Below are 16,641 nucleotides of genomic sequence, written 5' to 3' on the forward strand. Positions count from 1 at the left end.
TCAATAGAATATTATTTAATATGTATTTATTGTCATATGACAAACATGTACATATACATAACTTAAAGAAGAAATATTCAGCTTCTAGTTTAGAGCCCATTCATTGCTGAATGCTTTGTCGAAAAATAATGTTATAAATCACTATTTTATTTTAGGTAAATAAAATTTGGATGTAACAATTGAATTTTATGCATCTTTCACTTATAATCAAAAATTCAATTTATAAAAATATTTTGGTGCATCTCAGAAATAAGCACTTTAATACAACTTGAGTATCACCCATGAGTATGATTAGGAGAATCAAACAGTGATATTTTGTGTATCTCCATTGCCAACACATACTGTGGACTGTCAGTGCCATCTTGATTATCGGAAATGGAGTCATTAGTGGCTTTGAATCTAATAAGAGTAGAAAACAAATTGTAAAAGCCCATTTTAAGAAAAAAAAAATAATAATAATCTAATTATGCCTATAGAATGTAACAGTACTTAAATAAGAAAAAAAAGAATGTGAACTCTACCACAGTACTTAAACGTGCTTCATATAAAGTGATCACGATATCATTAGTGGGAAGGCACCCACGTTTTAACATCTGGATTTTATTTAGCATGTTTCTTTATGCATCGCCACGTCTACTCTAAGTGAAACTTTTAGATCTCAGCCCCCACTGTTGGAAGGGAGCACGCTTGTTGGAACAGGCTCCTCCCACCTGAGCACAGCAGTAGCCACGGGAGCCCTGCTGGGCTGGTCTGAGATGTCCATTACTCCGATCTCAGTGATTGGCCCAGGAGCAGACATGTGGCCCAGTTTAAACAATTTGGAGTCTTGGCTAGCAGCTCTATGCTGCACCAAAGAGGAATTGTGAGGAGCTTGATAGAAAAGGCCTAAACTGCTTTGAAGAGACTGTTTGTGGAAATATGGACTCTAAAGAAACTTCTGATGAGGCCTTGAGCAGAAATGATGAATGTGTTCTTGCAAACTGGAAGGAAGGCAATCCTTGTTTTAAAGTGGCAGAGAATTTGGCAAAATTGAGTCCTGTTGTTGGATGGAAGGCAGAATTTGAAAGTGATGACCTGTAATATTTAGCTGATGAGATCTCCAAGCAAAATATAGAAGTAGCCTGGCTTTTACTTGCAGCTTATAGTAAAATGCCAGAAGACAGAGATAAGCTGAGAAACGAACTCTTGGTTTCAAAGAAACCAGAAATTGATGGCCTGAAAAACTCTGGGCTTCCAGGGTGTGAAACCCCAGAACCTACAGCCCAACATGAGGATGTAACCAATCATGGAACCCAGCCGCCATTTCAGTACAAGACAGGATCGGAGATGGAATTATCCAGAAAGGATTGATGGAAAGTCCTACTGTCTGACGGCTTTGACCCATGTGCTTCTTGTGAAGCCAACAGAATTTTTGCAAGATCTTTATAGATGGAGCCACTACTAGTCCAGACTGGAGGGGACAGGCAAGGAACAAATTGAAGGAAAAACTTCTTCAAAGACAGAGCCATGGAGGTTGAGGTCTGGAGCAAGAGTCTCGGGCTGGGAGAGTGGAGTGGCCCACACGCATGGAAAGGGTGAGTTTGCCCTGGACGTCGAGGGTGGGCCTTCCATCTCGATGATCCAGGAGAGTTTTGCCACCCCAGGCCCCAAAAAGAGTGGAGCACATTCCAAGGGAATTGGGGAGAGCCTGGCCACCACCCCACTATTCGGAGAGGGTAGAGCCTTTGCCCCAGAGAGGTCGAGTTCGGGTGGCACCCCAATGTTTGAGGAGAGTGGGGCCAAACAGGTGGTGTCCCCAATGTGTGGATATGTTGGAGACTCACCCAAGCGTTTGGAGAGAAAAAAGCTGCCACAAAAGCCTTTGGAAAGGGTTGGACTCCCGCCCTCTTAAGCCCCAAGGATGCAATGTCATTCTGTAAACGACTCTCAGACTTTGAAATCTAACGGAGTTTGCCCTGCAGGTTTTAGGAACTGTTTTGTTCCTGTTCACTGTTTTCCTTTCGGTTTCTCCTTACGGCGATGGGAATGTTTACCCTATGACTGTCCCTCCTTTGTATATTGGAAGCACATAACTTGTTCTAAATTTCACAGGTCCACAGCTAGAGGGGGGGAATTACGCTTCTGGACAGACCATGTCTGTAACTGATTTTGGTGGGATCTTGTACTTAACTATTGTTACTGAAATGATTTAAGTGTCTGTGATATTGTTGTGGGATGAATGTATTTTGTATGGAAAGGTCATGTCATTTTGGGGTCCAGGGGGTGGAATGAGCCAGTTTGAATACATTATGTTCCCCCAAACGCCATTATCTTTGATGTAATCTTGTGTAGGCAGACGTATCAGTGTGGATTAGATTGTTCTTTGAGTGTTTCCATGGAGATGCGACCCATCCAATTGTGGGTGATGACTCTGATTGGATAGTTTCTATTGAGGTGTGACACCACCCATTCAGGGTGGGTCTGAATTAGTTCACTGGAGCACTATATAACCTCAGACAGAAGGAGCAAGCTTGCTACAGCCAAGAGGGACACTTTGAAGAACACATAGGAGAGGAGAGAGGAGCTTCAGCTTACAGAGATATTTTGGAGATGGTCTTTGAAAGCAGACTTTTGCTCCAGAGAAGCTAAGAGAGGACAAATGCCCCAAGAGCAACTAAGAGTGACATTTTTGAGGAGCTGAAGCCTAGAGAGGAACATCCTGGGAGAAAGCCATTTTGAAACCAGAACTCCGGAGAAGATGCCGGCCACGTGCCTTCCCAGCTAACAGACGTTTTCCGGATGCCATTGGCCATCCTCCAGTGAAGGTACACGATTGCTGATGTGTTACTTTGGACACTTTATGTCTTAAGACTGTAACTGTGTAACCAAATAAACCCCCTTTTATAAAAGCCAATCCATTTCTGGTGTTTTGCATTCCAGCAGCATTAGCAAACCAGAACAAGGGGCTCACAAGGGAAAGCAGTAAGTGGTGAAGCCCATTAGCTAAGCTACCAGTTAGGCCTCCATAAATCATTAGTTCTGCATTGACTTACATATTTTTTTCTTTTTTTAGGTTACAGAGCAGTCCCCTGGAGAAGGAGTAGGTAATTCATTTGCTATGCCTTTATATATTATAAAACCCTGAATAGAGGAAGTACTACTGCATTGGGACCAGAACATGGATTTTGGAGCCAAGCTGCCCAAATTTATCAACTGGTTCTGTCATTTACACTTTTGTGAACTTGGGCAGACTCTGTGCCTCCATTTCTGAACTTATCAAATGAGGATAAAGGTGCCTGCCTTGCACAGGGTTTTGAGGATTTAAGGAGTTATGTATTTTAGGTATTACCATACCAGTATCTATTAAGTACAATATCTGAGTTTGTTATCATTCAGAGAGGAATAGTGTAAACTACAGCTCTCTAGTTTTACCTGTTGATTCCACTGACTAGCTTCCAGGAGAACCTTAGTTTATTGCAATGGAATCTTCTGTTAAAAAAAAAAAAAATGCATCCATTGGTTTATGAGGCAACTTGTCACATCCCACAGCCACTATTAGGCTGGCAATTCTTCTCTGGGCCAAGGGGCTTACGCCAGCCAGTCACAAGAAAACAAGATTGTCAAGGACCATAGTGAGGAGAAAGAAATGAGGCCGCAATGGCAGAAGCATCTGGGGGAGAATAGGTGGCTTCTGAGGAAGTCTCTCATGGAGAAGGCAGAGATGTCATCTTTCGAAACCGACGGGTGGGAAGGCCAGAGGGCAGATTATTGACTAGGGGGCAGACCTCGGCAAGGGAAGAGAGATGTTCTTCAGTGCAGGCCTAAAATGGAATCCAACAGGAGATTTAAGGAACTATATAAATGACACTGCAGCCCAGGCTTGGTATAACCCAGCCCTAGTGGTCTCATGGAATCAAGGAAGAGGTCAGAAAAAGTCAGCCTTATACATGCTCTGTGCTGCAAGGCCTTCCTTGGTGTGGAGAAATCCATGACTGATCAAAAAGTAAGCATCTCTTTTCAACTGAAGATCTACCCTGACTTGCAAGCCAAAATTACCTAGAGGAGTCTTGGACAGCGCAGCAGAGCCTCCAGACAGGACAGTTGGCCCACTTCATAGCCCCTGCTGTAGCCATACCCTCCTTGGCTTTATGATCTGGGGGAGCCACTCCCAAGGGGGCCCCACCTCCCACCGTCCTTATGGAAGTGGTGGTGGGACTGCCCGGTACGAAGTGGGGAGGAAAGCAGCGTGGAACAGCAGTGGTTCCAGACCCTGGCTGCTGAACTCACTGTGCTCACAGAAGGCAATTATCAGGTGCTCACTTCTACCTGGTTTCTTGACAGTGCCAGGCCCAGCCATGACCGGGGTCCCTGGATTTGATTCCTCCTGTCATCGTATTCTAATATGCAATAGGCACACTTTTCCTTTAGATCCAAAGTATATCTGGCGGTTTGTGACTTACCTTCCTATTGCACAATGTCATGAATCAATACTTCCATCCAATCAAATCTGCTTCTTCCCTAAAGGAGCACATGGCTTGAGAGAGAATGAACCTGTGAAATTGCTGAGGTCCTTTGAAAAGAAGTCTTTGAGAATGCGCTGGGGAAGGGGTTGGATGGGGTAAAGCAGCGTGCAGAAACAACTGGGGAAAAACAGACCCTCTCCACTGTCTCTACTCGTCCATCTTCACACCTGTTAGCAAGACTAGTCATGCTGAAGGGAAGAAAGTAAGAACACAGGAGTTAAATTTTTTTTTACAGATGGTTCAGATTAGAAAAACCCTTAGAACTGGAGACTGAAGTAAAATAAGTTAAAAGAACTAAAGATATATTTTTTAAATGAAGTTTAAATATTAAAAATTAGACTGGAAGTTAAAATAGCAGACAATAAGGAGCAAAATTCAAATGAAATAAAAGTTAAAATATTTTTGATTTGAAAGTTGAGAGCCTAGCAAAAGCATGTGAAACAAAGTAAACCCAATAAGGTTAAAAAAAATATATTAAGAATTTAAAGGTGCGGGTGGCAGGGAATAAAAGAAATTGTCCAAGGTCAAGTAAAGATAAATTAAGGAAGTTCTAAGGGAGGCTCAGTACTCCCAGCAGGTGATCCGCAGCTGGGGCGGTCAGTCTCACTCCTCCTCGGAGTGTCTTCTCCTCCAGCCCCTCCCTCCCTCTCCAGAGTGGGTGTTCAGTCAGAGCTCACGGTGGGGAACCCACCGGCCTCCATGCACTCCCCATTCCTCTACCTTTGCCAGTGATTACCCTGGAGAGGGGTCTGATAAAGAGGAAATAGAACTCTTATTTAGAAGGAAACATGTTTGCCTGGCTAGAGTGCAAGTTTACTAAGTGTGGTCTGTCACACAATTTCTGAGGTCCGACTGCTCTTCTCATATTTTTTATTCCATTATCACTGTCATCAGCAGACAAAGTGTGACATTAAACTCAATGTTGCTCCATGGAAAACGATGTCAGAACTTCAAAATTTGTGGTATATCCTGAACAATGTCATGTTGAAATTCATCTTTGAATTAGCTACAATAAAAAAAAAGATTTGCTATATGTCATACAACAAAATTTTTAAAAGCCTGTTTAACCCAACATGTTTAAGAACTTTAAAAACATAAAGTTTAAATTCAGTAGATATGCAAATATTAGAGAACTATTCCATATGACAGCATTTCTAAATGATGTCTCCACAGATAAACCTTGATGACCTGGTTCTATTTCCTCCAAATACCATTAAACGATAGGGTTTATGCCTTCAAAAATGTCACAATCCCAACATTTTATCAACTCTGGTTAACCTTTTCAGATTTTATTACTGTTCTTTTTTAGTTAATTTAGTTGTTTTATTAGATGCATGGCAAAGTCACTTCAGCCTTTTATGTCAAATAGCTTTTGGATATTAACAACATTGGTGGATTCCTAATTTGTTTGACATCCCTCATGAGTTAAAACAACAAAACCACAGTGGCAACACTTCACAATTTTCTTACTAAAATCTGCTGCCCCTCCTCCAACCTGGGTCCAGTCCATGGGACATCCAGAACTTACCCAGTAAACCCTGTACTAATTAGAAGCTGAATGCATCAGATCATGAAATAGATTGCAAGGCAAATTTTGTGAAATTTTTTATTTACACACTGTATCTAGAAGCAGATACATAAATTCTTATACAATTAATTTCCAAAAATGTGCAAGAAATTACTATAATTTGTTTACAAACCAAAACACATATTAAAATCAATGGACTTTGGATAATTCATTCTGTGGTGTTCTCATACAAATGGTATACACCTGATTTGAAACATAGAGAAAAAGTGTAAACTACAGCAATCTGGATTGCAAGTATTAATTTCATGGCACTCCAACAAGACTATAAAATTTCTTTAACCCAACATGTATATTTATTACAAAATTCTATAAGAATTTTTTCATATCTCTGGATGTAGAGTTTGGAACACTTTTCAGAAACAGCAACTACACATTTTGCCATATTATGTTTGATTAATAAAAAGAATGCTTATAAAAAACCTTTACAGGATTAAAAAAGTATTAAAAGAAATCAAATGTGTGATTAATCGCGTACCAATGCTTTTAGAATTTTAAAGTTATTTATGGAACTGGTGATTGCTCCTTAATAGAATATTTAACCAAACTGTCTATTGCTGGTAATGTGATTTCACTTTCAAATTACAAATTCACATTTGAAGAAATGCCAACTTAAGATTTAAATGAAAATTATTATTTTGAATCATTCATAAAGCAATATCTCTCATCATATAGTGTGGCATGTATAATTAAAATTGGCATTTCTGAAAGGTTTAAGAAAAATATTTAGACTCGTAGCAGTAGCAGACATTGCATATAATCTATTTAAGATTTTTAGTAACTTTTATCCTGTTTCAATAATACTGGCTCAGAAATTATAATGTATACTTTATATTTTATTTCCTATACGCCAATGATTAAGCCTTTTGGCACTTATTTTTTTAAGAGCAAGGTGGTTGCCCTGTGTAGCTGTTTTCCTTAAAAACTTTTTAGTTCTATGATCTTTCCTGTGAAAAGTATTTTGGACCTTCTAAACTTAAATTTTCAAATTATTGCACCAAGTAGAAAGAGAACAGTTTTTCTTAGACAGAAAGAAACAGTGAGAGCTTTTTCAAGTACTTTCTATCGCTTTCTTATTCGTAAAAATGCACTATAGTGTCCTAGTAAGTCTGAAAATAGCCTCTGGCCTCCATCATTTTTTGTAATGAAACATTTGATTCAAAACAAAACAAACAAAAACAAAAACTCTGATCCATTTATTATGGAAAATTGGTACAGCTTTCCCATTTTCTTCTTTTTCATGCCTTAAATACAGATTTTTAGAAGCACAAATTGAAAAGTCACTTAGAGGTTTCGTCTACATGTCACCTAAGCCACCATTCAATAGGATCCAAAAACGTAATGAAATTGTATCTAGGCCAAATTACAGGATGAATATTTCTCTCTCTCTTTTCCCTTCCATTTTTAACCAAACTGTTTTCCTCTCATATAAAACCAATCCTTCCTATTATGCCATGCTACCTATGCCAAATGAGTATCTCTCTATCCTAAAACAGAAAATATTTCCAATACCCCTTTCCTTTCTGTTTATGCATTTAATTTCTTGGCAAATACTTTGATTTTCATCAATACACTATCAGAACCTAGTAATTCCAAATTAGACTATAGCAGGACATATTGTTTTAGAGTATTTTATATTATGGGTATACAAAAGCACATCAAAAATTTGCTTTCCGAATTAGAACAGTATCAAGTCTTGCCCATCAAAAAGACCACCAAATACACTTTTAAATAAATTTAGATGAAAATCAGAATAATCTTCACTTGACACTAACTGGCTAGATCTTAAACACATGGCACCATGAGGAAAATGGGGGGAGCAGGCTATGTCCACATGATGAAGTGGGGTTCAGGGCAGTCCAAAGGCCTCTGTGCACCACGATTTCACAAAGAGAACATGTAAATGCTTCTAGAAACATAGAGAAGCCATCTCAACATTTATTATTAATACACAGTGACTCTCTGACAATTCCTGCCATCTAATATAGATGCACAGGGACTTTTAACTCACCCTAGATATATTTTAAATTGTTTAAAAATAAATAGTTTTGCAAAAAAAAAAATAGTTTAAATGTCTTGCATTAATTTGATAACAAGTTTAAAACTCTGTAATAGTTCTTAACCCAAATAGCTTATAGTGAACACTTAAATTATATTATTACAGTATTCTCCATAGTCCATCATATTAGGTGAAAACATCAGCAAAAGGAAAGAGGAGTCTTTCTAACAAGGTACAATCAACAGTCCACTAAAATTAAGTACCTTTTCCCCTTTAAGTCAAAATACCAGGACACCATGATAATTATGGCATGTGCCTTTCTTGGTAATATCTCAGTTCTGACCCTAAAAGGCAAACAGAGAAACAAACAAGGATATAGATATGTTTGAATGACAAAGCCACTAGCTTTTACCTAAGATGTTTATCCTTGAGTTTCAATGGGGGCAGAGACAGGAAAAGTGACCAACAGAAGGAAGAAACACCTCCAAGTGCACGTCCCATCTGAGATGGAAACACTTTCCTTTAAAGCTGTATAACTGGAATCATTTTTCTGCAAGGGCAATCCAAAATACTACATGGCAGTATTGTGCAATGAATAACACTCTGCATCTCAAAATAACTGAAAAGTATTGGTGATAACCCCACCATCAGCCTGAAGACTGGTTCAAAGGGAAAAAATGATTAACAATGATCCCAAACGACTTGAGACTTAGCTAAATTAAAAAGAAACAAAAAATGATTATTAAATGGCAGATATATAGGGAACAAGACTTCCATATATCTGATATGGTTTTAAAATTTTTCTTCCATAATGCTCCACAATTTCCACACTTCGTCAACTACAATCATTTCCAGGGGGAGGAGGAGGGATAGGAGGGGTCCAGTCTAGCACATTTTAATAGTAACTACATAAAAGAAAAAGAAAAATCCAACTTCAAAACAATATTTTCTTTTTATCCAAATCAATTCCAAATTTTATATACCAGGAAACATTAAAAACGTGTTATATGAGTATGAGGGAAAAACTCAACTTTAATGTTGCAAGAGAATCCAGTTCATTTATGAAAATTAGTTGCACAATCAAGTTTCACCCAAGAAAATTTTGACTAAGCTAAAGAAATCACAGATAAAACATTTTACGAAAAGTAAAAGTACAGATAACAAAAACTGGTATCACAGGAAACTATGATCATCTAACACTTCTTTAATTACAGTTCTAGTTCCATAGGTCTTTATGTTATGCCAATTTGTACCAGAGTTTAATGACAGAAAAGGCAACAACTTCTAAATTGGTGGTATATATTTCTTTAAGATTTTTAATGTAAGGCCATTTTTTAAAAAAACAGACAAATCACAAGTTGAAAAATGAAGGCAACAGAAAAATTCAACTTTCACAACCAAAAAAAATGAGAACGTTAAAAATAATTTAGAAAAGGATGTGTTGTAAAATTATGTTGCAGATCTGCTTCTCATTGCCCAAAATTATGTGAATCCCTCATTCTAAATAAACCTTTCTAAAGAATGAGAGTAAAAAAAAAAAATCACTTTCAGTGTATATGTAAGTTCTGTGTTTTATCACGCAGGTTTCTTCAACACTACTTTTTAAAATGGGCCATTTAAAGAGAGACATAATTTTTATTCCGTTAAGTTTCATTAAACTTACTTAGGGTTGAATACACATGAAATGTGCTTTTAATGCATAAAAATCACAGTGGATAGCAGCAAAGGACTTGGTGGGGGGGAGGGGTGTTAAGGGAGAATCTGATCATTCACATTGTGATTATTTTGCACATTAATGAAAAATAATTCACACTTCTGAAACCTCAAGACATCCCTTTTTAAAGAACTAAAATAAACCCAAGACAACTTGCTGACACTTCCCCACCCCCAAACAAACTGATTACTCTTTACACATAAAACTGAAATAGTTATGGCAGCAAAAGATTTCGATAGCAATGAAAGTCTGTAAACTATATTTCAATCTCTTTTACTTGTTCCCAAAGTGCAAGATGCAGGGTTCTCATAATCTTTCAGTAGTGCTTCTCCTGTAAATAATCCTTCATTTTGTTTGGCAAAGGCAGTTTCTGAATTAGGTCTATTCTGGTATACTGACGTATAACAAAACGACACAGGTACTGCAAGGAGCGCACCTGCATGAACCGTGAAACCGGGCTGGTCAGTCTGACAGGGTAAGTGGCAGATCCAGGCAACCGAGACCTCGAATAACAAAAAGCTCCATTCTCAGAGTCCCTGATTGAATGTTCAATTAGATCAACTATAGACGTATGTCCTTCCACATCCGGTTGTTCATAAAAGCTAAACCTACCATTTGAGTGTTCTATTCTAGTGTGAAGTGTTTTGCCATGGGAGCGAAAGCTCAAGCTTAAAAGATAACGGTCATCAGAACTATCCCGAACAAGAAAAGAACCATCTGGAACGTTTGCTAGCTTCCCTTCTGCCTCCCAGCGTGTGATGGGCCCCCAGTACCACCCTTGTTTTGCAAGTTTTTTCAGCTCCTCTGTAAGGCTTGTCACAACCATAGGACCACTACTTTGCACAGAGTCATAAACTCTTGCAACACCAGGAGCAGAGTTAGGATCAAAATTCAAATGACACCGCATGCTTTCAGCCACGTGGGCCTCCGTGCCAGTGAGCCCACTGAAGTTCCTTTGGATTTGATTATTCTGCATTGGAGGTAGCAATGGTGAGAGTGGAGGGACGTCGTCGTGACTCGCTCTGGGGCTCTGCAACACGACGCCGGTGGTGCCGATCAGCAAGCCACTCACGGGCTGGTCCACAAAGATGTCTGGGGCGGTGACTAAGTCCTGGCCCACCTGACCCTCGTCGTCAGGGAAAGAGCTCCCTCCCACCTGGGAAGGAACGGCAGAAACTTCCATGGGAGAAGAACTGTCCAGACAGTAGCTCCGTGACCCTTCCAAAGGGTACATTCCCTCATCTAAAGGCACAGTATACTGAATGTAGTCCTGAGGCATAAGTCCGATAACGACAGGCACATGTTCGTCCAGATGGAGCCGCAGGTCTCGGTTCGGAGAGTCCGAGCTCTTGAGGGCCGCGCTCTGCTCCTGGCACACGGCGTCGGCCTGGAGCTCGTGGAAGTCCTTCCGCACGCCGTTCAGCGCGGGGCTCGGGCTGGACGAGTGCACCAGCGCCTTGACCCTCACCTCCATCTTGATGCACGTCTCCTCGGAGGTGGTGGGCCGCAGGGGCCACGGCGTGGGGCTGTAGTGGTGGCTGCGGAGCGAGGTGGAGCGCATGGGCCGCTGCGCCCTCACGTCCTTGAAGACGATGGGCGCCGACGATGAGGAGAAAGCGTCCTCGTCCGCGGGGCTCCCGGCGGGCGCGCTGCCCTTGCCCTTCGGCTTCTGTTTCGCAGAAAGCCGCCTTTTCAACGTGCCCATGAGGCTCTCACTCTTGGATCTGTTTTTCCCACCGCGTTCATCTTCACTGTTGATCTCACAGCTGGCCATATCTTTACCGTAGCAGCTACCGAATAAGGAGTCATCTTTTCCAAAATCACTGGCTAGCGCTGGTTGCTGAACTACCATGAAATCAGTTTCATCTTTACTTTTATTCAAGTTAAAAGACTTACGGAAGGTTTTAAGACTAATTTTCTTCATTATGACTGGTTACCTAATCCAGGGGATCAATTTGTCTGCAGAGTATTTATCCCCCAAACATCTGGAGAGGCTGCAATGCTGCATCTATGTATTTTTCCAGCTTCCTTTAACCTTTGGAGCCATTTTCTGGGGAGAAAAAAAAAAATAACATTAAAAAATATTTCCACAAGTTTTATTTTACTCACAATTTTAGCGTTAGCTTCTGAACAGCAATGCCTGAGTATTTTCTGGGGAATGTGAGCTCTGGGAGGATAGGGGAATTTTTCTATTTCACGCAACACAGTAAACTACTTCCTACTATCTGACAGGCATTCAATAAATATTTGATGTTTAAAGAACAAACCCTAATTTACTTTCTCTTCTTTTGCCCGCTGCTCTTTGTTTGTCCTTAATGCATAGGTCAGTGTCCATATCCTTCCTATCTCCATTCTAGAGAGACCCACACTCAGCCTCAGCACTAACTCACTATTGTATGTCTCAGTAAGCAGTAAAACACTGAATAAAGACTAGGTAGCACTGCGAGGACAACGAACAGTCAACTCCTCAACAACTCATGCATACTTTAAAAGAATTCCATAATCTGTGGTGTCATCTGGAACAAGTCTAGACACTTTCCCTCCATATTCTTGAGCTCCTTGAGAATAAGGCTCATTCACATTCCCCTTCCCAGTGCTCTGCCAGCACCTAGAAGAAAGTAAAGTCAAATGCCTGCAGGATGAAGTGTTCATCTCTATGGTGTACCCATAAAAACTAGGTAAGTCTAGCTTAGATCTATTTGGAAGAAGGAAAAAAATTTCCAGAATTATTTTCACTATTTTACTTCCGTAAAATTCCTGTATCCAGAAATATACTTTCTAAACTTTTTTAGTACACTGTTCCATGATTAAAATGATATGATTTCAATTCTCTAAAGACTTTCCGAAAATCATCTCATAGGAAAAAGTTTTGGTCCCGTAAATCATACCAACTATTGTAATATGGCTTTACGAAAAGCAGTCGTTTAACTAGCAAAAAGTTTTGGTCCCATAAGTCATACCAACTATTGTAATATGGCTTTACGAAAAGCAGTCGTTTAAACTAGCAATTAATATTTTATTTCCTCTGTAGCCATATTCTGCCTTTTCTGCAACCACCAAAGTATAATGGCATGACAAGAGGGTTTGCTTGAACATGAGCAAATGCTAATAAAAACAAAAGTAAGATCTTGATCTCCCATCTATCAGTTCAGCATTGTTCAGATTCTTGGCAAAAGATCATAGCTCTAACCTATATCACACTCATTAATTCACTATATATTTATTAAGCCCCTACTCCATGCCCAGCACTGTGTGATAATATGCAGATTAATAAACTGTTTACACTCTCGTAACCCAGGAGACAGTAATACGTGAATGGATACATCATAATACAAACCCCTTAGCAATACACCATGATGACACAGTAACTTGAGAGGAGGGGGAGGTATCTCACAAATATCTACTTTTAGTTATAGATATGATTTGGTGAGCACTAGATGGAATCTGCATAAAATCATTCTTCTTACTAAAAACCACTCAGGTCAGACAACCTATCAGGGGACCAGCAATATTCTCTCCAAAAAGGAAGAAGTAATTTTTAAGTCTTATTATCATACTACATTTTTTAAGTGGTAAAAAAAAATACATACAGATATTTGGAGTGCCTGTTACTTTATTTTTTACAGCAGCTGTAGGTTTACAGAAAAATGATGCACAAAGTATAGCTGCCATATAGCCCTCCCCACACACAGTTTTCCCTATTAGTAACATTTTGCATTAGTGTGATCCATTTGTTACAACTGATGAACCCTGTTATTATATTATTAACTGAAGTCCACAGGTCACATGAGGGTTCACTCTTTGTGCTGTACATTTCTATGTTGCTGCTGTTTTTTAAATTTTATTGTGGTAACATATATACAATATAAAATTTCCCATTCTAACCATTTTCAAGAATACCATTCAGCGGTACTAATTACATTCACAATGTTGGAGCATCAGTTATTTTATACACTAAATTGACTTGTGTATCTTAAATGAACTCATTGTCCAAGTCCATTATCCTCCATCCAGACAAAATAATATTTAAGTTAACAATATGTATTTTGTTTAATGAAAATACGGCCATTCATAAACAAAAAAATATAATGAGAATACATTTTAGCTGACAAGTTGCTAGTTTTGTGTAGACAGTGAAGATTTTGTACCCCAAAGTAAGACAGATTCCACAATCTAATTTCTTTTAACAAGAATAAGAATCATACACTGTGGTTGCAACAGGTACATTTGTAGAAGTAAAAGCATCATGTGGTAGGAGTTAGAAATATTTGTTGACATAAGATGAACTACTTACTACCTGTCATTAGAAAGCAGCTGATGTGCGATGTGAGTTAAAATTAGTAAACTGGCTTTCCAGTAAAAGCCAGCGCGTGCAGCCTGCGTCCGAGCCGCACAGCCAGCTCGGTGGGCAGAGTGGGCAGGAACCGGCCCTGCACATGGTGTCCCAGTGAAGGCAGCTTCCCTGTGCCTCGTCAGTGCCCGCCAGAACTTCCCACCCGGGGCACCTCAACACTAACTTCATAGCAATTTACCTTTCTCCACAAATATTTTAGTAAGGAAAAATATTTTCAAGCAACCTGCATGCACATTGCTGTTGATGCTCCTTAAGAGTATTAAGTTTTCAGAATGTTTGAACCTTAAGCGAATTAGCTGCAAATGCTGCTGCTTCTAAAGGATATTCCAAATAACTATAAAACAGTGTCATAATACAAGAAATGTGTCTATCATGGAAATATTTACAAAAATCCTTGTAAATAAAGAAACACTATCACACACAGAAGCAGATCCATGTATGTATAGAAACCTGACAGATGACAGAGGGGCAAGCCAATGGGGAAAGTACACTACTTAAGAGATTGTGCTGAGACAACTGGTTATGCATTTTCAAAAATTAGATTCCATACTTCAGACCAGCCACAAAAATAAATTATAGGCACATTAAAGATTTAATTGTGAAAAACCAAGTGTTGTTAGAACAAAATAAGAGTATCTCTGTGCTTTTGAGATAGGGATGAATTTCTTAAAACAGGACACAAAAAGCATAAACAACAAAGCTTCAGTTGAAAAGACTCCATAACATTTGAAAAGGTACTGAAACCTCACTTGTCAAATTCTCTTGAGAAGCTAAGAAGAATATGTCAACTTTAAGTATACCAAAAGCTCCATTAACCTCTCAACCAGAGAGAAATTTTAAGTACAACTCCTCTTGGTAGTAGAAATTGTATATATTTATCTTAGACTGAGAACAGTGACTGAAAGACAATAAAACCTTACTGTTTTAATTGTTAATTTTCTGGCTCACTAGCAATGAACCCAATTTTGTCCACCAAAAAACTGGGGCATTAATTAACATAAAGATAAGGAAAACTTAATTACCAATATCCATAAAACTAAAGGATGTGAATACAAGAGAAAAACACTTGTAGCTCCAATAACAGGGACTTTGCAAAGAAAGTACTGTTTACAATAATTATTGAGAATCAGCAAACTCTAGGCTGGATGGATGGATCGATATCCAGAATGGCCTATATACGGTCCACCAGCAGTGCCACCCAACATGTCTCACACCCAAGCAAATACATTTAGTTCAAACCTAACCTACAGGGTCAGGCCCAGCTAACACACGGGGAGGGAAGGCTGTGTCTCAATCTGAGCCCGAAGGCATTTTCCTTTCCCTCCTCTGTCCCTGGCTTAGGCCAGTCCCTCCTGCTAGGGACGCCCTCTTCCTCTTCCCCAGCCAACCTTTCAGGGGCTTCCTGACAAGAACATTCCTGATCACCTGGACAGCAGGGAGTTCTCCCTTCCTTCTCTGGACTCCACAGCTGCAATCTGTACCTCTTTAATAGCATGTGACACATGACGACAGAGAATTGCTTGTGTTTTATTCATATTTTATCTCCCCAACTAGACTGCAGCATAGAAAAGACCATGTCTTATTCATTTTTATATTCGTAACCAAGAACTACCAATAGATCTTTAATACATATGCTTAAATTCTTTGATACCAAACAAATATTCTTTCAATATCAAGTCAATGTGGTTCGGGAAACCCACATGGTTTTTAAGGAATCTGTGAACCTCCTGAACTCACAGACAGCATTTTGTATAGGTTATTTTCTTTAAGGGTCACGATCACAGATTCTTAAAAGAGTCTGTGACTCACAGAGAGGCGTGTCTTCAGAAAATATTTTGTCACCGGTAAGAAAAATACCCCTTGCTGGTTGAGAGCCCCAGCAATCCTGGCCTGCCATGGTGCTCACCGCCCACGGGGAAGCAGCCTGAGCAGGACAGACAGATACTACACGAGCAAACCATGAAAGGGAGCAACGAGAGAACACCGGGTTCCTACTTCAGATTCTGTGAACAGGGCCAAAGCAGGCCTGTGACGGGACCACTGAGGAGGGACTTCAGCTCCAACCAGAGAGCCCCCTGTGCCTCAGTGCACTTCTCGAGTGCAGTGAGAAGTGACTAAAAGGTTTTAAATACCAACGTGGTCTAATTTATATATTTTTCAGGTACACATCCCAGTTTTGAGCCCACCCATCATCCTCCCCAATGCACAAACAAATTCACTAGAAAGGTAACTTTGGCAAACAAAACAACCAAAAACCAGTGTTCTCCAACTGCCTTACCCCAAAACTAAAGTTTCTTAAAATGTAAAATGAGGTTGCAGTTTCTTTACTTAAAGGGAGAGATTAAAAGGTACTTGGAATCATCTGTAGCTGTAGGACAGGGCTACCCAAATTGTACTAGTAACTCACCAGTAATTCACATGGTTGGGTTGAGAGGGCCCTAGTTCAACACAGAAACACTGGATAGGACTCAAACATGATTCAACTGC

The 16,641-nt window shown here is 39.6% G+C and overlaps 1 protein-coding gene across 2 annotated transcripts in view; it reads right to left on the reverse strand.

Annotated features, from left to right (window-relative positions):
- Positions 1-5,362: 5,362 nt before the first annotated feature.
- SOCS6 (suppressor of cytokine signaling 6) overlaps positions 5,363-16,641 on the reverse strand; it is a 60,118-nt gene continuing 48,839 nt past the window's right edge. The window contains exons 2-3 of one of the 2 annotated variants that reach the window (XR_005212232.1): positions 8,350-11,850; positions 5,363-5,508 (exon numbers count right to left, since the gene is read on the reverse strand). Coding sequence is in view for 1 of the 2 variants with exons in the window: in XM_037806215.1 (XP_037662143.1) it covers positions 10,117-11,724 (1,608 nt within the window). In the remaining variant the exon portion in view is untranslated. Of the gene's footprint in view, positions 5,509-6,026; positions 11,851-16,641 lie in introns of those variants that run through there. The other variant, XM_037806215.1, reaches the window with a different exon arrangement.

Source organism: Choloepus didactylus, chromosome 16, assembly GCF_015220235.1.
Source record: "Choloepus didactylus isolate mChoDid1 chromosome 16, mChoDid1.pri, whole genome shotgun sequence".
NCBI classification, from domain to species: domain Eukaryota; kingdom Metazoa; phylum Chordata; class Mammalia; order Pilosa; family Megalonychidae; genus Choloepus; species Choloepus didactylus.